Source organism: Glycine max, chromosome 13, assembly GCF_000004515.6.
Source record: "Glycine max cultivar Williams 82 chromosome 13, Glycine_max_v4.0, whole genome shotgun sequence".
In the NCBI taxonomy this organism is placed as follows: Eukaryota; Viridiplantae; Streptophyta; class Magnoliopsida; order Fabales; family Fabaceae; genus Glycine; species Glycine max.
Window position 1 is genome coordinate 42,515,075 of NC_038249.2, and position 24,671 is coordinate 42,539,745.

The 24,671-nt window shown below is 31.1% G+C and overlaps 3 protein-coding genes across 8 annotated transcripts; 2 read left to right on the forward strand and 1 right to left on the reverse strand.

The window, feature by feature from the left end:
* Window positions 1-304: 304 nt before the first annotated feature.
* Window positions 305-2,682, reverse strand: LOC100797831 (uncharacterized). The gene has a single exon (XM_003541994.5). It carries the CDS (start codon window positions 2,283-2,285, stop codon window positions 825-827), a length of 1,461 nt encoding a protein of 486 aa, XP_003542042.2. The 5' UTR covers window positions 2,286-2,682; the 3' UTR covers window positions 305-824.
* A 2,030-nt stretch (window positions 2,683-4,712) lies between these two features.
* LOC100796420 (uncharacterized) lies at window positions 4,713-8,829 on the forward strand. Of its 5 annotated transcripts, none has more exons than XR_417763.4 (6): window positions 4,713-5,318; window positions 5,425-5,643; window positions 5,753-6,002; window positions 6,469-6,551; window positions 7,195-7,311; window positions 8,227-8,243. XR_417763.4 is itself a non-coding variant. In XM_041008557.1 (6 exons), the coding sequence occupies exons 2-6, from the start codon at window positions 5,193-5,195 to the stop codon at window positions 8,337-8,339; spliced, it is 807 nt and encodes a 268-aa protein (XP_040864491.1). In that variant the 5' UTR covers window positions 4,716-5,020; window positions 5,133-5,192; the 3' UTR covers window positions 8,340-8,829. The 5 variants fall into 5 exon arrangements, 4 of the variants coding, with proteins under 4 accessions (XP_006595037.1, XP_040864491.1, XP_006595038.1 ...); XM_041008557.1 differs by lacking the exon at window positions 6,469-6,551 and having other exon boundaries at window positions 4,716-5,020; window positions 5,133-5,318; window positions 5,771-6,002; window positions 8,227-8,829; XM_006594975.4 differs by lacking the exon at window positions 6,469-6,551 and having other exon boundaries at window positions 4,717-5,020; window positions 5,133-5,318; window positions 8,227-8,829.
* A 10,562-nt stretch (window positions 8,830-19,391) lies between these two features.
* LOC100798889 (uncharacterized) lies at window positions 19,392-24,026 on the forward strand. 2 transcript variants are annotated; one of them, XM_003541996.5, is made up of 4 exons: window positions 19,392-19,669; window positions 20,329-20,429; window positions 20,862-23,336; window positions 23,458-24,026. In XM_003541996.5, the coding sequence occupies exons 3-4, from the start codon at window positions 21,012-21,014 to the stop codon at window positions 23,755-23,757; spliced, it is 2,625 nt and encodes an 874-aa protein (XP_003542044.1). In that variant the 5' UTR covers window positions 19,392-19,669; window positions 20,329-20,429; window positions 20,862-21,011; the 3' UTR covers window positions 23,758-24,026. The 2 variants fall into 2 exon arrangements, with proteins under 2 accessions (XP_003542044.1, XP_006595039.1); XM_006594976.4 differs by lacking the exon at window positions 20,329-20,429.
* The last annotated feature ends 645 nt before the right edge of the window (window positions 24,027-24,671 follow it).

Here is a 24,671-nt window from a genome sequence, read left to right on the forward strand (position 1 = left end):
ATATATATATATATTCTAATTTGTTTGTTATCTACAATTTTAAATGCATGATTTTTTTTATATATTGTATTGAAGTTTAAATCTATGATTTCATACATATTATTTTAACCTTCACTGTTAGGCCGATATGGTTTTCAAATTCATGATTGATAATGATAAGTAATAAAAGTAGTTTTTACACACTTTTTAACATACTTTAAAGTGAATTTCATATTTTCCTCATCGGATAATCTTAGCGTACCTCTATTTCCTGATGTCTACGTACAAATACAATTCACTAAATAGCAAAAATATGGCAAAAAAATATTTTGATAACATTCATCAATCATAATCTGGTGCAAAAAGCATAAATACATTTTTTTCGATTCATAATATGAAGTTATTTTGAAACATAAATGGGAAAACTAGACATGCACTTTGTAAGTAAGTAATTTATTCTTGTGGAGCCGTCCTGATGAGATCATATTTGAACTAGATTGTGAAAAGATCGAGTCAGATTTAATTTAGATGCAATCACATCGTAGTGTTTCACAATTTGTGCTAATGTGCTTAGATAGGGTACCGTGCAAGTAGCAGCATTACGAAAAGTAGACTTTCCTGGTTGTTGCGGGTTGCCTAAGGAAAAAGCTTGTTTCCTAAGGAAAAGCTTGATGCCTAGGCTTAACTATGAACTGCCTTAAGAATTAAGATATCATGTAAGCATGTGCGTGGACGGTGGTAGTAGTTAATGATTAATTTGATTGACTTCAGAAAAATACTGATCACTAAACAACAAGTTTATCTCTATTATTTTTTCCCTCTATTTTGATACTAGTTTAATTATCCTATGGTTGGTATTCACAGAAATGTTCCTCATGAGTTACACTTGACAAGCAAAGAAAAAGTCTCTCATAAGCATACACCATTTTTGTGGCAGTGAACAATTGCACACCTCTTTGCAAGGCAACATGACCTTTCTTGTCTAGAACTTCCCTCCCACTAACCCATAACTCATATATGGCCTTCTTTAGAGCACTCACCGTTGGTGCAAATGTATAACCCATTTCATTGCCAACAATTACAGATCCTATAATGCTTGCAAGCCTAGTGGCCATTACTGGCTTCCCAGTCAGCATGGCTTCTAGCAAAGTGTGATCCAAACCTTGTGCTCTTAAAGTGGGGTTTACAAAAACGTCAATAGCATTATAAAAAGAGGCCAATTCAGCTTGCTCCAATGGCCCCAAAACCAACATATTTGCCCCAAGATCTGTGTATCTTGCACCCCAAGGACCATCTCCTGCAACCACAACCATGCTACTCTCTTGGAAAGTGCTATTTTCTTCAATTATCTGCTTCAATGCCTCAAACATCAAAGGGTGTCCCTTGTCCTTGACCAACCTCCCAGCTAGTCCTATCACCAATGACTTCGAATCCGGAATGCCATGCCTCTTCTTGAAGTCCTTCCCCTTTGAAACATTTGGCCTAAAAATGTGTTGGTCCACACCATTGAGAATAATATGGACCCTTTCTTCTGGAATCATGTAGACCCTCTTTAGGATATCACCTGCATGATCACTAGTGGCAACATGATGCGCATAATTTGGGAAGAACTTGACCTCTTCAACAACCTTCACAGCTCTTTCAGTCAAAGCCTTTGTCTGTGGTTCTTGGGGGGTTCTAAGGAGTTCTTGAATGATGTCAGAATGAAAGGTCTCGTATGCGATTCCGTGCCAAGTGACAGCCAAATTAGTAACATATCGAGATCGCGTGTACCTAAGTCCAACACTCTCAGTGTGAACAATGTCAAAGGGTTTACTAGTTGAGTTTTGTGCTTGAAATTGCTCCCAAACCAAAGCTTGGTCAAGGTAACCAGCAGGTGTTGGTTTGGAGAAGTGAAAGTGTATGTTGTTAATTGAATAATTGGAGAAAGAGGAGTCTGTGGAAGTGGTGAAAATGTGAAGATCGTGGCCTCTTTTGGCAAGGGCAAGGTGGAGTGTGAGAGCATGGCGTTCAAGCCCACCTGCATGAGATTTCTGTGGCCATTTCTTGACAAAAAGTGCAATCTTAAGGAACTTTGAAGGTGGCTCTGAGGAAAACATAAGGTGGTTCCATGCAAAAGGATATGAAAGGAGATTTATTGGTTGGTTTTGCTTTTGTACTATTACTTGGTATGGTGAATTATGGCATTGGCTGCAACAATGACTCCAAGAGAGAGATAAGATGATAGAGCAGATGGAAAGAATGATAATAATGTAGCAGAAACAGTGAAAACTGAATAAAGAACCTCGATCCTTTGCCATGGACATTTGATTTGAGGAAAGGAATGTTAATTATTAGACAAGAAAAAGTCATGATTTGTATGATTAGTTTTAAGCACGAGCATAGGGGGACAAGAAAGTAGAGATGAAGAAACCTATCACATGGTGACTTGGCCTCAGCACAGTAAGACCGTAGACTTTTGATAATTTAGTGATGTATATAATTAGGCTTGCTTGAACGGCAATGTTGCTTTAACAAAAGTAACTGAAGCAAACCAATATTCAGCATTGTTTATTATTGCTGGCAAGTGTTCTAATTCTGCATGTCATCTTTTAATATTCATAAAATATCATTTTGTATACTATAACCCTTAACTAGTAAAGGCATATATCATCGCACTTGAATCTAGTACAAACACAGAACGACCTCAATAAGGATTTTGTTATTTCATATTTGAGTGTTGCTACTTCTTGGTCTTCTTAATCTTGAACCATGTTTAAAATCCTCTGACTTCTTCGGTTTGATAACGAGTACACTTGTAGAGAAGCCTTCGCATATGGCCAAAACATAGCATTCATATACGCATTCATATGCGTGATGTAAAAATATTAAATACTTTACAATATGAATCAGTAACTCTTATGGCCACTTCGGACTCAATAAGGTTACGCAAATAGTTCAATTTAAAGTTACTCCTCAGCATATCAAACCTCAAACAAATTGAAGTCTTATGTAACAATCTCAATTCGATACAACTCACATATATGATGTGGGAAATAAAGCACCTTTTGAGCATCAAAGTTCACATATATTCATACAGGTATGAGTAATAAAAAAAATATATTAAATACATCATAAATCAATCTAATGTCTACTCAGAACTCAATAAAATTACACACTACAATTTAATTGAATTCACACCTCAACGCCTCAAACCTTATCAAATTAAGGTTTGGTATGACAATTTTGAGTTTAACATAACTCACATATATAATGTGGGGCATGGAACATCTTTTAGGCGTTCAAGCTCCCACATATTCATACACATATGTTGCTGTAAAAACATTAAATATTTTACATTATGAATCACTCCTATTTAATGTGAGAAATAGAACGCCTGCTTATTTGGCTTTCAAAGTATTTACATGTAGTCAAACCATTATTTTATCATCATGAGGAGTCATTATCATTAATTTTAGAAGATCCAATGCTCAACCAACGTGAACTCACCTATACTAGCCTACAGCTAATTCTTACTAACACTTTAAATTAATTAAAAAATAATGAATAAATATTAAATTTTTTACCATTTTGATTCAATAAGCGTTTTAAAAGGTTTCATTTTAACTTCGTGCCTTATATTTGTGTAGAAAACATAAAACCTATTAAAAAGTAAAATGTCTAAAAAATAGCTTATATTGTTTTCTCGCATGCGTGCGTGTGTGGTTCATGGATACTATAAAGAAACCATAAGAGACATTTTTATCAAGATATTTATAGACTCGAGTCTGGTCAGCTAAACTTAACAATGACTCGAGTAGTAGGTGTTACTCACGGTCCATGGCTTATTCTAATGTTTCGTCCTTCAAACTAACCCATCTTACACTCTAAATTTACCTACCCTGATGATATAATTTCTACTACCCCTATTGTTGCCATTCCAATCATGTGTGCTTTTCTATCACGAGAAGTTATGGTACTATATTTTAACAATAAGCCTAACTATTTTATTTTTTGTAGAACAGCATAAACCTACGTATTTGAAGATGGCTCCATTCTCGCATTCTTGTTATACAAAAAGTTTAAACTTAATAATCCTAACTCCTAAGTTTACTACGTACTTTCTATATAATTTTGAAGAATTAAGATTGTCTATTGACATCCTAAGAAAGATCCCAAAATAATTGTAAAAACAACATTATTTTTTGTTTAACAACTTTAGTTTAAGGGAAGGAAGTAGGCTGTATTTGCAATATCCTTTGTCCTTGATCATATTGATTCAAGGTGTGTTTAATTAGCTTCAACATCAATCATTAACTAACCTTTTGACTTCAAGGAGTAGGAATACCAGATTTAGTAGCTAAGAAATAAAAAATACAAACGAATTACTAGATCTAATTAATAATGTACATGAATGACATGATTACAAAGTAATAATAACACACATAGACATAGATTTCATATTCAACCATTTTGCACAAAAATCAAATTTATACATGATTGTAATATTGACACCGGGTTGTTAGATCAGATGTGTTATTACATAGACAGTAATAATTTCTGACAAGTTAACTGAGTACAGAAATAAATTGGTTAATGCTATCAAGGGAATAATAAAAAAAAGAATTAATAGCAGGAGTGGAAACTGTTGGGGGTAGTTCGCATGTTTTGGGTGGAACTTATACTAAGTCCAACAAATGGCAGTTGAATTGTAGAGCTAGTAAATGACAATGTATGGTCCAACTGCTAAACCGAACTCTGCGCATAAAAACGCTCCCATCACAGCCCCAACAGGCAATGGGCCCACTCTCTCTCTCTCTCTCATTTCATTCATCATTCTCTTCCTCCCCCGAAGAACTTGTTGGCCTTTCATTTAAAGCCCTCTCTCTCTCTTTCTCTCATTCTCCGCTATTCTTCATCTGTCTATTAATTAAGTAAATAAAACCCGGTAGCTTCATTTTCCAAATCCCAGTTATTACTTACTGGCCAAACAAGGCAGAAGAAGAAGTACTGTTTTGGTTCATACGCGCCCACACACTAACACAGTGCTCCCCTGATCCAAGTAATTACTTGCTCCTTTATTTTATTCATATATGGCTGTTGAACTACACACTTCGCTTCCTTCTCACTTTCTTCCCGATGATGACGACCACGACGACATCGTTTCGTCACAGCATAGCCACAGAAACGACATCCACCACGCCTTAGCTTTAAACCCGCTCCCCGAGGTCCCGATGAACGACAACGACGACGATTTCATCTCCGAGTTAACTCACCGCATGACTCGCTTCTTACTTCCAGATGACGACACTTCCGATTTCTCATCCATTGGCTCTCACTCCATGGATCTAGAAAATTCGGTATTATTTTATTTATCAACTAGTATTAGTATTATTACATAAGTTAGTTATTTAATCAATTTAATACGTTATTTAAAATAAAATAAAATTGCTTCTTCTCGTGAAGTCACGGGACTCAAAACATAGTCCAGAAGATTCAGGTTCATCTCAGGAAGCATCACCGCCCGCTACACCTGAAGAGCGTTGTTGGAAAATCGACATGATTGGAACGTTTGAGAAGATGAAGCCTAACGAAACAGGGAATTTCAACAACCAGTTTCAGAACTCCAATACTGGACTCTATTCTTACCAATCTCTAATTCGGGAACAGATTCGAGCAATTGAAGTAAGACAAGAGTGTCTATTCCTATTTTTGTTAGCTTTAATTATAACTGTGTTAGTTAATTTATTAATTAACTAATTTGTTTGTTGTTATGGAATATTATCTGTAATAGTTGTCTGGGGTTAAGCAGGAGCATGTGGCTGTGTCTCCGAAACCAAAATCCAACCCGCGTCGGAAAAGTCAAGCGCAAGAGGCCAATAAAGGAAACGGACGGAGGGCACGGCCGCCACAGGTTCCACATCAAGGTGGTGCGGGGATGCGGGCCCTATTTCTGGATGGGTCCGGTTCTAGAGGTGGGACCGGCGTCTTCTTGCCTCGGGGTGGTGGAGCTACTACCCCATCCGAATCAACCAACAAGCAAGGTAATATATACATGATCCATAAATATAATCCATGATCTTCAGTTGCTTTTCTGATGTTCCCTTAATCGCTAATGAAATGGAATGTGCACTATCCCACTTGCAATCACTTTATTATTTGTTATTTATTTATGTTCTTCTATTATGTTATGTCCCACCTTGTATCTGCCTACTTTGCTTTTGCCTGCCCTTTAATTCTTTCTCTTTACTGCATGAATCTCAACCATAAATTAAAATATTAATACAAAAATAAACTCGAAACGAATGCTGAGGGATTCAATTGTACTTATTTTACAACTAGGGAGATCAACATGGGCTTCTTAACTTTCCTTTCTGAAATTTCATGAGTATGCACGCACACTTCTCGAATAATAGTAATAATATGATTATATTAAAATATTCCTTTACTTTAGTCTCCAACCTCCCACTTTGTTTGTGAACGCTTACTGACCACTATTCTTTTTTATAGAGCTTGAATTGGAATCTTCTGTAATCTATATTATCACATGCCATCCTTCCGGATCTGTTATTTTTCCTTTTGCTAAAATCAAGGTATAGTAATGCAATATTTTTTTACTGTGATGGGGTAATATAATTGATAAATAACTGGTTGTTAGATGTTTATATTTTTTTTAATGTGAAAACATATATTAGAAAAAGTCAATTTCTTTTTTAATAGATTTCAGTATTTAAAGGAATTTATTCTTATCTACTGAGAATATTCTAAATTCACAAAAAAAGATACACTTTTTTAAATTGAAAAAGAAAAAACACAATCTAATTTTATCCTTAAAACATTCAATATTGTACGTGGTCCACTTGAAAGAGAAAAAAAGGAGAGAAGAAAATAAAAATATTAGTTTTTTTGGTTTAAAAGAAAAATAGTATTTAAGAAATAAAATTTCAAAATTTTCTATTTTTATTTCAATTTTTAAAACTTCTTTTTAGTCTTCTTGTTTCCCAATAAAGACTAATAAAATCTAAATTTATAATTTTCAGAAACTAAGGTGGGCTTTTACTAAATTTATGTTGAGTACTTACTTAAAGAACAGCTAAGAGAGTTGGTGACCAAATTTGGAGATTCTAATTTCTTCATGTTGACAATCTGATAAAAACTTTACTGCCTTTTGCCAACAACATCGATTCGTGGCACGTCTAACATCGAAAATGATTTATATTGTGTACAATGTGTCAGGTAAAGGTTGCTCCACTGTTCTTATACCTGCCAGAGTAGTCCAGGCTTTGCAACTCCATTTCGACCAAATGGCTGCCACGTCTGGGCCCAAAGCTGGTGGCTTCCCTCCTCTCCATGGTACTCTATTTTCAACAACTTTGATTTGATCTAGTTGTTTGTTTCAATAACGCCCAATATTTATTGCCACCTTTCTTCTAACCCAACACTAATAATTATCTAAATTTTAATTTCTTTTATATTGTTTAGCATTATAAAAGTTTCGTGCATGCTAATAATATTTGCATTTTCCTTTCGTCTTCTTATATTTTTATAAAGTCGAATAAAAAATAGATTTTAATAAAGTATAATTACGTTTTCATAAAATTAAAGCATGCGATGAAACTTTCAATTTCATGCATTTTTTAAAAACAATTATTTAAAAATTCAGTTGATGTCTTATTTTGTAATAAAATAATTTTATTATTGTTCTTTAAAATCAGTTCTAAGATTTTATCCTAATAAAACCGTTAAAAAATTTTAAAAAGTTTATTTTAAAATAAATTGAGAAACAATTAGAAATAAACTGTTTGATTTTCAAGTTTTCATGAAAAAAAAAATTGTTAGATCGTCTCGGACCATTAAATGTCTATGAATCAGTCCATTTTCATGTGACGTTTATTTAAATTTTTAATCTATGAAAAAATAATAATATTTAGTATATATCATATAAAGATTAGTTAAAAACTATTTGGAGGATTCAATTTGGTTAAGTATAGTGTATAAATATTATAAATTTTTTATACTTATTTTTAATTTCTACGTATAAAAAATAAATAGATGGAATTATGATGGTCCCACTACGCACCTAATAAGGGGAAGGATTTAGGTTGTCCAATTTTGATTTTTGAAGGTTCCCAAAAGTCCATTCTCGTTAGCAAGTTGCATGACTGTGAAGTATGAATATAATATTAATATTATTAACTTATACTATCTATTTATGGAATTTGTTTGGATGAATCTTAATTTTGATAATATGATGATTACGATTTGCAGATGTTCTAGTGAGTAACAGGGATGGCATGTATTCACTTCAGAAGCCCGAGTCACGGAAAGCGCCGGCAAGTATCCAGAATGATACGATTCTGCCTCAAGAGTGGACGTATTGAGAAATGCACATGCACATGCATTTCCCATTACTCATCTTTTTACACATACAGAATAATAATTATCCTGTTTTGGCAGTTTTTTTGCCCAAACTGAAGAACAAAGAAACGAAGATAGGTGTGAACTGTGAAGTGAAGAAGAATAAACCAGAAAAGAAATTCCTATACTACACAGATCGGATCTATATAGTTAGGGAATCTTTTCACACGCAGAGTACGACAAATAGGGATCGATATACGGATTTAATAAATATGCCTGGTTTTGTATTTTGCTATTTCTTATGGGGTATAAGTTTAAGTAGGTGTATACTACGTACTACGTACGTACTCGTGAGTCGTGACAGAATACGATAAAGCAAGAAATAAAATCTAGCTCAATCTCTTTGTATGCAAAGCAAGAAGCTAGAGTGGGTCGGTTGAATCTAAATCTCAACAGAGGATGTCTTTTAAAATCCTTTGTAATAATTCAACTTAGTTATGGGCTTCTGTCTTATTTGCCTGCTCTGTTGTTATTTTTTTCTCCCCAACTGTTCTATTACATGGCCTAAGCCCTAAACCTTTATTTAGTAGTTAAATTGGATTGAGTTTACTAACAGCCCTAATATTTAGGACTTTGGTAAAATAAGAATGACAAATTTATAACTCAACCGTTGAGGGATCAAATTTTTTAACATAACATTTTTTAGTTAGAAATTTTAATTTCACACTGATAGTTGATATGATTCAATGTAATCTAATATTAATGAATGATTATTAATTTTTAAAACTTTATATATATATATATATATATATATATATATATATATATATATATATATATATAAAATTGAATGTATTTGGGTTTATTATCCTGTATTAATATGAAATAGATAAAATTACTAAAATAAAAGATAATGTAACTATTTTAAAATAGTATTCGTTTTCACTTCTTCAATGATATTGCTCAACTGCTCACATTTCTCTTGGCAGCAATAATAATAATAATAATAATATAAATTTTTTTCTTATAAGAGTGTTCAATTAATCAATTAAAATCTTTGATAATATCACATAATTAAAATTAATATCTGTAAAATCATGAAAAATATTATTTCAAAATAAATAAAATTAATATCTATTTAATAAAAATACATTATTTAAACAAAATTAAAATAAATGTTAATGTTGATAATAAATGCATTTAAAATTACTTTTATTATTACTGCATTAAAAAATTATTACATGTTAACAATAAATAAAATAAATAGAATTTTTTTAATAATTATATATTTATATTTATTATTTTCAGATTCTTTTATATTTATATTTTTCATATAATAAAAGTAGACTTGAAAATGAAAAATAAATGTTTGATCATATTTTTTCCCTTACTTCACATTGATTATGTGAATGAAAAATTATATAAGAGTGAAATTTACTCACGTCCATTGTTATAATTATGTACTATAAAACTGGACTCATCTTTAATGATTTTAGAGTTAAGATCATTATTTTATATTTTTCTCATGTTTTCTCATGTAAGTGTTAATAAAAATTTATATTATAAACTGATAATAATTTTATTTTTAAAATCTTTTATAATACACAATTTTAATAAATTTGAATTTAAATAATTTGAATTTATATGTATTATTTTTATTTTGTATTAATTTTAATAATTTTGATGCCATTGTTATTATTTGAATTGATTAATAAATTTCAATAGGATTAATGTTTTTAAGATAACATCTACTCAATTAAAAATATAATTTATATCTTTACTCAGTTTTAATATAATTATATCTAATATAATACTAAATATTTAAAAAAATTTATAAGTTTATTTACTTGCATATTTTCAAATAATATTAAATATAAAAAAAGGTTGGATCTGCAGAAGAAATTAGTCTTTTTGACCCGTTAATATTCATGATCTCTCACTAATGACTGTGACAAAAAAAGCACTAGGTACAAACTTAAAAATTTATAATTTAATCAAAGTTGTGCATCTCACAAATATAAAATAGTGAGTAAGATATTTTTTACATTCCTCTACAAAATATTTTTTTACACCCAAAACGTGACTTTTTGCCATCCATCTAGAAGGGATTGAGATCCACTAAACAACTGTTAGCCCAACAAACTTTATTTTCTGGGTTAAAATTATACTGCATATCAAGAATCATTTTTTTCTCATACATTAAGATCTTATTAATATAAAGAAACATCTTAATGCATGAAAAAGTAAACATCTCAAAAAAGAGAAAGGAGAAACAAACAAGCAACGCCCCCAATTCTTTAACGTTTTTCTGTCTAATTTCTATTTTATCCATGATTACAAAGAATACAACTACAAGGCCTTGAAGTAGTATGGTTGTGGATGAATTGTGGTACACAGAATTCACGTGATTAAATACATGTTTTTACTAATTTATTTAGAATTTATTTTTTGAAACATTTTTTAAAAAACATAATCTAGAAAATTAATGTTGGCTGGTATTTATTGATTCAAATATTTTAAATAAATAACTATGTTTGTTAAAATTTTAAAAATTATAAAAAAATAAAGAAATATATTCTCAATTTTAAGCATTTTTCAATAAATGTGATGTTACAGGTTATAGACCTAGCCCCCACTTTCACCTAAGTTCTAGATTCCAGATTATGCAATACAGGTCAACCCAAAACGATAAACTTTTTTCACTTTTTTATTTATTTTTCTTTGACTAATCAATGCAGAATATGTGAATAGGATAACAACGAGAGGGGAAAAAAACATGGCAGAATATTATATAATTAAGTGCAAATTAATACTAGTACACAAATACTAGTAAACTTTGTGTATAAAGCTAAACGAATCATTCTTAATTAAATGGGTCAGGGTTTAATCATAGATTGTTGAAAAAAAATCCTCAAAATATTTACACAAATAATCTATAAAATATTTGATAAAATAAATACATAAATTAATGCTATAATCAAAATAGAATATATAAATGAAATGTAATTCTAACCTATAGAGTTAAATTTTAGAATTGAATTAAAATCTAAACCTAAATTATAATATAATTTTAGACTCTATTCTAATAATTCTAATAATTGTTGTTAGGTAAATTTAGCTAGTAATGCAATGTCTAAATTCAAATTATAAGATATACTATAATTTATTCTAATGACTATTGTTAAGCATGTGAGACAATCTATTATCCGGTTGTTATCCAACTAGAAACAAAATTCGCATCTCTTGCATTAGTGTTTATTCAGATTTAATTTATTCAAATTTTAAGAATAGGTGTTAGTAGTTTAATAATGAATGAATAAGTTATAATAGATTCTCATATCGATGGTTATCCATCGGAAGCTATCTTAATTAACAATTACACTCACCTAACTGTATGTTATGGAGAGTGAGTATTGAACTAGCTGCTACAGATCCTGTTCATGGATTGCTCACCTAGGAAACACAAAACAGTTGTTGTTGATTCCAAAATTTTGCATACGCATATCATATGCATGTATGCGAGGTGTCTTATTCCTTAGCCTCTTAAGGTTCATTCACTTAGTCAAACTCCTTGTATGTCTCCAATATATGTTACTTTCAACCAAATAAGTCAATTGTAAACCATTTGATAGAATAGGGTTGATGAGTGTTATAAACTTCTTAGTGTTATCTTTAATTATTAATGATAAATAAAATGTTACTTTTTATAATAAAAGTTTAACTTAAAAAAATAATTAGGTGCTCCAATGCAATAACTCCGAACCAGACTCTTGTCAAACAATTGTAGTAATGTGATTATTATCACATTTCAATTTTTGCACAATTATTGGTTTGTTTGTGTACAAGACCATTCTATTTTCTAATAACAGATTCAGATATTTTCTTTTTATAGTGAAAGTTTAAGATAAAAAAAAAATAGATTATTCTGATTGTATGCCTTAAGCTTTGAAAAAAGTTGAAAAATAATAAAGAAAAGAAAAAGGAGAAAAATAATAGAAAGTAAAATAGTTTTATAGAAAATAAAAGAAGATAAGTTTTTCCTCCTTTTTAACATATTGAAACAAACTCTTAAAAAGAACAAGAACACTAGTTTAAACATTATTTCACTGTAAAAAAAAAAAAAGTAACCCATGTTTTATATTGCCTAGCATGGATCCACCAAGAAATCTTATGAGACTCTAATCACTTGATTAATTTCAGAATTTCTCCTTAAATTACATTCAAATTAAGTTGTGACATAATAAGTTTGATATGGCTATAAAAATAAGATTTTGTTAAAAACAAAATTAAGAAGTAATTTATAAAATATGTTGTCCGAATGACATGTAAAACCGCACCACATATATTTACCTCTATTCCGTAAAACATAGTAAGTTCAAGAAATGTATGGCAACGGCTATTAATTCAATTTGAAATTGATACATAAAAAAACAAATAAATTAAATTAATCCCAAACATGTTTATGACGAGCCTCAGATAAAAGACATGGAACCCTACATTTCCTTCAAGTTTTCGGAGGGGAGGCGTCGGGGTTATGCTATTGAAGTTGTTAAATAAGTGACAAATTTAAAAATGCTATGCTAGAGATCTGAGATCAAGCCGAAACTTCATTTATTTTCTGGACCGAAAGTTCCGAGTTTCAAGGCCCATAGAAAATACATCAAGATAGATGAAAAGGAATGGACCAATAAAAAATTAAGAAAATAGACAAAACAAGGATAAAAACACACGCCTGCTGCTGAAGCTACGACATATCACTTATGATAGAATCATCATTGTACCTAGGCTAGATTAATAATGCTTCTTCCCATTTTCATTGCATGTATTACTTTACACGTCTCTAACCATGAATACATAATTTTGTTCAAGAAAAAGATATTGATGTCACGTCTTGCCAGTGCCGTGATTTCCTTATTAATGATTCAATAACATATCCTCCTCTTTCTCATGACAAGTTAGAGGAAATAAGCTACATCATCCAATTAAGGTCTATGACCTAATCTATATTACTATTAGACCAAGCTTTTTTAACAAAAAAAAATTTAGATCCAGACTTTTATGAAAAAACTATTTAGTTAAAAGAATTATATTTAAGTCATTCAAAAATTAATATAATAATTAATTATATTAACTTTATTATATTTTATATTGTGACAAATAAATTATTATATTAATTTTATTATAGTATATTAAAATGATAAATATTTATTTTTAAAATATTGTGCACATTAGCATACATAAATAGTCTACGTATTAGTGTATTACTATTTGGGTTAGAATATGATTGATATATAATTTATTGGGAATTACGTACGTGGTGCATGGTGAGTTCCAGTTTAAAAAAATTTAAGGGAGAAAAAGAGAGGGGTGAGGCTGGATGATTACGTATACATTATTGAAAAGTTGTATTTAGATAATATTTTATTCAATAAAAGAAGTATAAAAAATGATGATTAGGGAGATAAGATTCTCGCTGCTGCACCTTTAAAATAATGATAAAGTCCTTAACCCCACCACCCCTCAAAAGAAAATAATGATACTGATACATTTCATCCGATAGCCAAAAAAGCATCAACACTTGTTCTTGTTCTTGGCATATATGCAATGTACACAGTCGAGACACTTGTTCAGTTACTTACTCCAAGTCAAACTGCTACTTTTAACAAATATGCACACACATACAATAATAAAAGAAACAATAAAAATGCTTCACCGGACTTCCCAGCCCAATCAATATATGTTATATGGGCCACCTTGAGAAAAACGAGCCCAACCTCAAAGAGCCTGGTACATTATCAGCCCATTCTCTTTTATACGCAGTGATTTGAAAGAGAAATCTGCAAAATATTCAAAATCCTCCCTCAGTGTCAAGTGCTTAAAGTTAATGTAAGTAGTCGAATTATGATTACAAAATATATTAAATAAAACCATTTATGAGAAGTTATAAGTAATTTTACACTATAAAAATTTAAAATTAAACCATAATACTTTTATTGAATCGTTTTTATTAATTTAAGAAGATCTTTTAAAATTCCCTAGCTGAGTGTTCGCCCGGATATTTTTGTCGGAGTGACACCGTTAATTATACGATATCGCCTAATTGTCAATAGTTCAATACGCAAAGCCTATCAAAAAATCTAGGGATAGGTGCTGCATAATAATTATACACTATGTTTTCATTAGAAATTTCACCATTAATCATTTCGACAATATCCTGATAATAATTGGGATCGAGACATTTCAATTGCAATTTCATTGTGTTCGTGTCTGCTGAATTTTTTTTTTGGAAATATATATTTTTAGTTTCTCTCTCTCTCTCTCTCTCTATATATATAATTTATAAAGTTTCTTATCCTCTAATTTATTTCTTCTATTTTATTAAAAATGTGATTTTAGTTCCTTCTAACATAAGATTTAGATTTTTAACTTTGTTTATTACGTGACGCATAAATTATACGGTGATCATTATTTTTTTGCTAAAATATAATTTTTATCTCTTATTTTCTAAATTCATAATTTTAGTCTTCCTATTTTTTAATTAAAAAATTTTGTTCTTCACTTTTTAAGAAATTGTAATTTGAATTTCTTATTTTTTAATTGAGATATTTTGTTTTATACTTTTTTAAAAGTTGTGATTTTCTTTTTCAATTTCAGACTTAACAATATATTTTTAAATTTTTTTATATAAATTAAGCTTGTTGACAATTAAATCATTTTAAAAAAATCACATGGACAATAAATAAATATTTGTCCGTCAATGTTTACAGAATATATGAATCAATGTTTGAAATTAGTTACAATGATTAAAATTATAAATTTTTTAAAAGTAACTGACGAAATATTTTAATTACACATTGAAGGATTAAAACTGTAAACTTTTTGAAAATAGGAATGAAATATCTTAGTTAAATAGTAAGAAGACTAAAATCACATATTTAAGAAAATAGGTGGATAAAAAAAACAATTTTGTCTTGTTTTTTTTTTATAAAAAAAGTGGTAATGCATTACTCCTGGTGGTATTTTAAATTAAAAAATTAATAGAAACTACAGGTTTTATTTTCAAATTAAAGAGAATCAAAATAGAAAGAAACTTCACTCTTTCTCTACTTATTTTTTCATGTGCATGATTGCAAAGGCGGGTTCTCATCCTTATTCGAAAACTACGTTCAATAAACAAATAAAAAATAATAATAATGAAGGTAAAAATCAAAATAGAGATGAAGTCGTTAAAAGTTAGGATTCAATATATTTGGAAAAAAAAATGATAATTTTATTTAAAAAATGATAATTTATTTTTTACATATTTATAAAAAAATTTAAAAAAGCACAATATTTATCACGCTGGACACAACTCAAGTTAACATTGTTAATGAAAATCTGTGAAAAATAGCTAAAAACATTGTTTAAAAAAAAAATTAGGGATCAAATTAGAGAATATAAAAGTTTAAAGAATAAAAATAAGATTTGATGAAAATATAGTAATCAAAAATATATTTTTGTCCTATTTTTAATATAATGCATTGCACATGCCGTAATGATGCTTCCTTTTTGTTTTTCCAAACTATGTTTATAGCGATCAGTTAGTTTTTTATACTAATTATTTTCATGCAATGCACGTCCAACGGTCCAAGCTTTAATTAGTCACGTTTCAAGCAGTAATTTTTGCATTCCTATATTTTAAATCTGTTCAGAGAATAATTTTTTAACTGCCAGAAAGTAAATAACTTATAAGTATCAATGAAAAAATATATATATAGTTTTTCTCGTAAAGATTCATTAAAATCTTTTACACGTGATATCCGTTTTGATCCAATTTTGACGTAGAAAACCATACTGCACGTGAGAAAGTTTTTTTTTTTTTTTTATAGATTCTGTAAGAAAAAAAAAATGTAAAAACACCAAAGAATGTGAAATTACATTCATGTTTTTCTTTTAAGAAATTCAGTTCATAATTTTTGAGTGAGAGTATGTAGACTTCAATACATTTTTTCCCTTTAACTTACTGTTTTTTTTTTCATTTTTAAGAGTGAACATATTTTATATAAAATACTTTAAAGACGAAAAATAAAATAAACATATTTTACAAGAATAAAAATAATTTATTTTACAGAAATAAAAAAAATCTAAATTATAAAAATAAAAATATATTTAAGTCAGGTAAATATTATCATATTATGATTTTGGAGAGGAAATATTACATAAAATTTCACATCATAGATCACATACTCAAGGGTTTTCAAAGCTAGTAACTTTCTGTGCAGCTTTTAAGGGGCCAAGTTTTCTGTAATACAAAAATTGGTGTTATTATTGACCATGCAAATTGGTCTTAGTCACTGTTAAGGATATTAAAGGGTTGAAAATTTCTTACTTCAAAAACATCTTTTCCCGGGAATTATGATTTTGTTATATATCACATACAAAATCCATAATAGATTCTCCAAAATAGATTCTGTTGTAGTGTAAAGATGCAAACAAATTACACAATAAAACATATTTTTGTTTTGAACTTGGTATGCGAAAACACATTTATGCTATTTTTGTACACACCCCATGTACTACAACATAATTACATTTGTTGTGTAGATTGTTCGCACCTCATCTTTATCCAACATAATCTGTTTGATATTTTTTGAGGAAAAAATTGATTGTAAAATTAAGTTGCCTTTTTTATTTAAATTAACTATAATACAAATTATATTAATGATGGTACACATTACCTTTTTAATAGTAATCAAATTAATTGTTACATATATAATCTTTTTATTTAAATTTAAATTAACAATGACATAAATTATTATATAATCAAAATAATATCATGAATTTATTTGAGTGTGATTAATAAAGATAATTCTTATAATAATTAATTTGATTAACTTAAAAAGGTAAGTTGCATTTGTAATTAATAAAATAAATCATCAAAACAAAAAAAAATTACAACACAAATTTCGTTGTGTTTTTTTTTTAAAAAAAATACATAATGAAAATATAATTTCGTTGTGTCCTCAACAAAAATTATAAAAAAATTGTATTTCTGTTGTATATATATATATATATTTTTAAAATATAAAATGAAAATATAATTTTATTGTGTATTTCAACAAAAATTGTAAAAAAATGATGTTTTCTTATGTATTTAATAAGAGGCGAGGAAAAGGAAGACACAAGTAAACGAAATGAAAAAAAAAAGGAAATGAAATGTTTGAACAGAGGGAGGAAATAATATTTTTTAGGAATTTTAAAAGTTTTACAGGTGTCAAGAAAAATTATGATAAGATCAATAATAATACTGTACAAAAAAGTATTATAAATTGCCCATTTCATAATGTGTTTGGGATGTACTGAATACATAATGGGATGTGTTAAATAATTAACGAGGTTTGACTAGAGTTAAGAATATTAGGAAAAAATCACAAAGTTATGATCGGATCCCTGACCCAAGAATATTTTTATCTATATGATCTGATCATTATTCATGTGCTACTTTATATTCAAGACTCGGATGTCGTTTAAAAAATGATATGGTGCTGGCCTACTAATCATTATCATCATCTTACTTATTTGAAAATAAATTGTTTTTTTACAGAGATTTGAAAAGTAATTATTGGTTTATTTAAGCAAGGGATTGCATTGCAGGCAGATCATTAATTACAGACTTGGGAAAAAATAATTTGTGGCCTGAGCAGTTTGTTTATATTTAAGGACTTTACATGCACCCTTTAGTTAGTATATTTAGGTCATCTCTATTTCACTGATTTTTTCTCTCTCACTTTTTGAAATTCTTAAATAGATGTCACCAATACATATTGTTCATATTTACTTTTTATAATTTAAGTAACTCATATCTCTAACTGCAATAACTTAAAAAATTGTAAGCTGAATTGTAAATTTTGCTTCTTTTAATTTTGGATTTTAAAAATACATAATTTTTGTTTGATTATTTTACATACCTTTATTTTTTTACATTATAATCAACTAAATTATTAAATAATAATTTTTACTTCATCCACGATTCTGGTACATCATTAGTCAACTATAAAAATTACGGTACCTTGGTCTAGACCATAAAATATATGTAAAATTAAAAATTAAATTGAAATTACGTAATATATATATATATATATATATATATATATATATATATATATATGTATATATTAAAGGATGTGAAAATTATAATTAAACCAGTTTTATTTTATTAAATATATCTCACAGATAACTTTATTTCATTATATAAACACTTGCTGCCTTGAAGAATGCTTAATAAACACTAATTCTAGTGGAAAAGTCTAATTAAGCATGGTGCCCCTTAATAAGCAAATGCAAAATAAGCACCACTTATAAAGGTGTCTTTAGTAAGAGTTTAAGAAAGAACATAATGAATTATAACATATGACAAATAATGTAATGTACAATACAATTGAAAAAATAAAATATATTTTTTATAATAGATTGATGTATAAAATGAGTGAAATAACAAGCCCGAGATGAACAAGAAAAGAAAAAAAAAAAAGAGATACTAGTGTTTTTTTTGTATAGACATTTTTTTATTAAAGATAATTCTGTTTAAATTGAATATAATTATTATTTAAAATAAAAAAATTATTTTAAATATTGAATGTAATTATATATTTAAAATTTAAATTTAAGATATCTAATTAAATTAAAATGATTATGTGTTAATTAATTTACAAGATTTAGACACTAGTGTCCTTATAAAAAGAGAGATGGAGAGAGCGAGAGTAGAAAGAAATAAAAGAACTTAAAAAGAAAAGGTGGGTAGGAAAGATACAAAGATGACAAAGAGCTTTGCCTATGCGAAACGTGGGAGTTGAAATGTTTCGGCTATTGCAACATGATTGATTGATCTTCATCTCTCACTCAACACCAATTTCAAAAATACACCTAAGTGGGCCCCTTCCAAGCCCACCAAGAATCACACGTGGGACCCAGAATATGCCCTCCATGTATTATGCAAGCCACATTCACCGTCCGATCACGCCACCCTCTTTCAGCCGTCTGATAATAAAACCATGTGGGCCCCACCCTATTTCACTATCCTTCAGCCCAGCTCCACCCTCTTTGACTATCACTGCGCACACCGCACAGATACGAACGAGCGAGAAAGTGAGGAACCCAACCACACGCTCTCTCCTTTTTCTCAGCAGCTTTGGACTTTGAGTTTGCGTTTTTCGAGGACGACACTATGTAAAGTGTTTTGGGGTTGCTCGCCTTACACTCTCACTCTCCGCTGCGACGTCGTTTTACCACCAAACGACCGCACCGACACTCCTTGCTTCTTCTCCAAGCTAGACAACCTTCCGTTTCTCTGCATTTTTCACGCGCCGATTCTCTGGTAAGCATTCCGAGCTTCTAATTGGAGTTTCGCTATTTTTATTTTTATTTAATTATTCCAATCTTATGAACGCACGTGCATTACCAAGGGTTTTGAGTAATTTTCAGCAATCGTGCGGTCCTGGCGAGATAATGTTGCGTGGAAAAGAAAGTGAAAGTGTTTTTTTTTTTTTTTCAAATAAAGTTGTTGCGTTGCGCTTTTTGTTTTTGTTTCCTTTTCGTGGTGGTGACTAATTTACCAAACTCCAAACGAGGCCCTATTATTTCAAATTCAAGTGAAAATGCTGTTGAATGAATCGGCTTGGAATAATAATGGAATATTGGACCGTTCCGTTTAATTTGGGCAAAAAGATTTTGATACTGGTCGTTGTTTGTTTCATGATGCCTTATCTTTTTGTTTTTGAAAATGGGATCGCATGGACCACTTAATCTTGTTTTTTAGCTTCCGCTTTTTTGATTTCGGTTTTGCCCCTGCACTAGTGTGTTTGATTTTAAAATTTAATTTTAAATTTTGCATTAACTCATGAACCAACGTATTTAGTTTTCGTATATTATTGAATCTGTTGTACAACTTCCCTAATTTTTCTCGTCTTGGGCAGTTGAGCTATTTGTACTTTAAGTCATGATCACATTGAATTATATTGCTATCAAATTGATTAGGAAGAGTTGAAAGCTAGAAGGCTCCTTATAGCTACAATCTTTACCATTACTTTCTATCTGAAGTCTGAATTGGGTGGCCAGTAAAAGGAGGAGGAGAAATTGTAAGGGACCTTTTTCCTAAAGCCCTATCGTGCTTTTTTCCATAGAAAGATTTTCAGTCATATCAGTTCTTAGTTGTTACCATTGTATTGACTTTTTCATTTGAATTACCTGATTGGATTTTCACATTTGTTCTTGCTTCCTATTAAATTGTAGTAATGGCAGGTTTAGTTTTTGCTAGCTTTGTCTTTAATGTAGTTTGGTAGTTGGTACTGTAAATTTAACTCTCTGCTATTGTGATTTTGCTTATTCATTTTGCATTTGGTTCCCAGGGTTATGAAAATGAGGAAATGAAAATAATGTGGTCGTAGAAGACACCCTTGATAATTGATATTGATATATTTGCGTATTCTTAATTATTCTCAACAGTCATTTTTCTTTTATTTAGTATAAAATCTTTGTTTTTGGAAGTTTGATTTGTGAATGTAATCCAGTTGTGCAGCTGAAAAACAAGCAGTAGTATTTTCCCAACTGCACTCTCTTTGGACAACAAAAAGGTTGTACATTGTTTTCAAAGCCGCAGCCGAGATGGTTTATTCAGCTGATGCCAGGTGAGAGTGAGATTCTGGAAACCATCCATCAGAATGAACAGAAAAATTAATGACAGGTTGAAACCGGAGAAAGCTTCTTTGTCATACGCTGATTTTCATCATGAAATTACCAAAAATGTGGAAGACAACTCTTTAAAACCTTACCGAAATAAGCAAAAGCAAGCAACTTATCGAAGGGCAAGTGAGGAAGATGAGCTGGTTAAGTATATGTCGAATCTACCAGGTTACTTAGAGAAGGGAGAAAAAATTCCCGATAAAGCTTTGAATGTTGGGGTGCTTGATTGGGCCACTCTACAACAATGGCAGTACAGCCATAAACATTTGCCCTTAAGTAGCCGGAGCTCGACATCTACTGGTAATACATCATCTTCTGTTTCAGCAGAGGAATTATCTGGTAATTCTAGCAAAGGTCCTGTTTGTTCTCCTTCACGTCAAAGAATATTTCGTCCGTCGCTGAAATCTCACTTCATGGCATCTCCAATGCAAGACTACTCTGCATCTGTCAAATCCTCTGGAGGGAGTTTTGGAAATTGTCAGAATCTTAGAGGTGGGTGCAGTAATATTGACACACACGGCAAATATGCTCAAGTTGGTGATCATCTTTCCCAAAACCATCCTGCTAGTATACCAAAAGGATGTGACAGGAGACAACTGAATCCACATATTAGTAAAGAAAGTGATATCTTGCCAAATGGGGGAATGTATGAGGCAGCATCACATACTACGACTGAAATGAGCTCTCAAGATGATAGACCAGAAAAGAAAGTGGAGAATTTCAGACAACCAAACATTGATGCTGATGAGCAAGTTATGCTTGGGAAAAGCAAACCTATTGTTCTTATTTTGCCTAGAGACATTCCCCAGAATAATCATTGTGAAGTTCCTGATATGCAAACATCCTTGGGTCAAAAGCTAGGAAGTCCCACTGGAACAAGATTTTCAGAAAAACCTAAGGAACCTCCCTGTAGATATCCAAATTCCAATATTTCCAAAACATGTCCTCTGCCAGATGAAATTAGAGGAATCCGTTATCAGCCGGAAAGGTCAGGATCTAGTTCCACAGATCCAGAAGGTATTAAAATTCCTGCTTCTACTTTATCAGCACCTGTACCAGTCAGAACAGGGATAATAAGTCCATGCAGATCTAGAAAGGCTGAGGAAAAGAAACACAACATTGGTGCATCTTCATCTGCAAATGGGTCTCTCAAGGGATTAGATCAGAAAGTAACAACTGAGAAACCAAGAAGTTCTTCACCTTTTCGGCGATTTAGCTTCAGCATTGGCTTTACAGGTAAAGGTTCTGGCTGTAAAGAGGTTGCACATGTGCCACATCAGAGCTCCATAGCAGCACTTAAATCTAGTTCAGAAAATGTGAGAGGTTATGCTAGCTCAAAAATTTCAGGCAATGATAAACCTGGTAATGCTGTCAAAAGCAGGTCTAGTAGCCCTTTAAGGAGACTACTGGATCCCCTGCTGAAACCGAAGACATCAGACCATCGCTCGGTGGAGTCATCTCAAAAAGATTCAGTGGTAATAAAGAAGAATTGTAGGTCAGCTAATGGGGGATTTGCTATGGAGAAAGAACTGGACAGGGACCAGAGGGTTGGTTGTACAAATACAGCAATTAATACAGTTGATTTATCAAAGAACAAGAAGTATGTGCCGTCAACGTTTCAAGCTCTTCTAAGAATTGCTGTGAAGAATGGTCAGCCCCTTTTCACATTTGCTGTTGACAATAATAGCAACATTCTTGTGGCCACAGTGAAGAACTTGGCTGTCTCAAAGGAAGACGAATGCAATCGTATCTATACATTTTTCACCTTTAGGGAGGGAAAAAAGAAGAACGGAAGTTGGATGAATCAAGCAAGCAAAACCCAAGGTCCCGATTATATTCATCATGCTGTTGCCCAAATGAAGGTTTCTGATTCACACCATTATGATTCAACTAGCCAGAATTGTGTGGACTCCTCTACATCAAAAGAGTTTGTTTTGTTTTCTGTAAAGTTAAAGCAGGGAGATGCTCAGGTCACTGACTACAAACCAAATGATGAGCTTGCTGCTATTGTTGTCAAATCAGCTAAGGCTGTCAATTTTATCAATTATGCACATCAGAGCAGTCGCCAGAATGACAGTCAAGATCTACATGTAACAGTTGTGCTCCCAACTGGGGTTCACAGTTTTCCAAGTAACGGAGGACCTTCATCACTGATTGAGCGCTGGAGAACAGGTGGATCATGCGACTGTGGTGGTTGGGATATGGCTTGTAAACTTAAGATTCTTGCAAATGAAAGTCAAGCATGTAGAAAATCAAGAATATCAAAAGCTTGTTTCCCACATCCATTTGAGCTTTTCCTCCAGGTACTGTGTTGATTAATCTAAGTTGGTTATTTTTCTAAGCTTTTGTTGATTAATCATGTTTGTTAGCCTGTGGATAATTAATTAGAAATGTTTTTTCAATAACTATCATTGTTAACTACAGGTGAATGACCAAGACCTAGAGAACCAGCCTGCTTTCAGTTTTTCCCCCTTTAAGCCTGGGGTATATTCGGTAGCTTTTGATTCCTCATTCTCACTTTTGCAAGCATTCTCCATCTGCATAGCGTTAGTTGATGGCTTGATCTCATATGAACTTTCTGGATCAAGAAACTACATCGAAGGAAAAAATTCGAGAGAAACTCTGTTGGTGCAAACAGATGAACTAAAGGCTTTTGGCAAATTAGAGGACATTCCTGCAAGTTATGTTGCTTATCCTCCCCTCTCTCCAGTTGGTAGGGTCTAAAATTAACATGAAGTCATGCCTGATGTCTTTTGCCATTAAATGCACAATGTGGGTAACCAGCGAAGATGTTACTATGTGTTACTCATATCTGCTGCATAGTGATCTAAGTCAGGTTCATTGACTCAATCATAAATCATCATTTTGAAACATGAATCAATTGAAGTGTGAATAGTACGAGTAAATTGTATTTTAGCTTCTGGTAGTTTATGCATATTCATTATCTCTATTACTTTGCTGACCGCTGAATAAATCATGTATTTAGAGGCTTACCGTTGATGGTTAAATGACCACACTCGATATGCCATTTCAAGTAATATTCTGTGCAACTAAACCATAATAGGATCAACTAAGGCTGAAGGAGGCTAAAAAATTTGGTAAGAGTTCTCGTGGGGATTGTTATCCCCGCCATTCTTAATCTCACTTTCAATTTGCTTCTTGTACGAACGGTTTAGGAGGTAATTCTGACTTTTTAACTTGATTTTAATGTTAATGATTTTGATTAATGTGGAACTTGTTCGTGAGTTCAAACATGACGGTTTATGTTCGGTTTCTTTGAATTTCTGCTTCTACTAAAATTGAATTTGGTGGGGAAAACAGAACTTTGAAGTTCAATTTTTTGTTGAGGATCAATCTGAGTTTCAGATTTTCAACTTTATATAGTTTAATATTCATAGATAAAGACGTTGGCTAATCTTGGACACACAAAGCGCGCAGGATGAGTAGTGCCCTTACAATGAAACAAGCTTAGGGTAACCAGACAAAGAAGTGGGCAATTCAATTCATGCTAATAGTAAGTAGGCTGATTGGTATCTAATGTTTCCATATACACACTGCAATTGTGACTGCTTGCTGCTACTCCTTTCCTTTCTTTTTTAAGAACCTTTCTGACGACATGTATGGATCTGGCGTGTGAA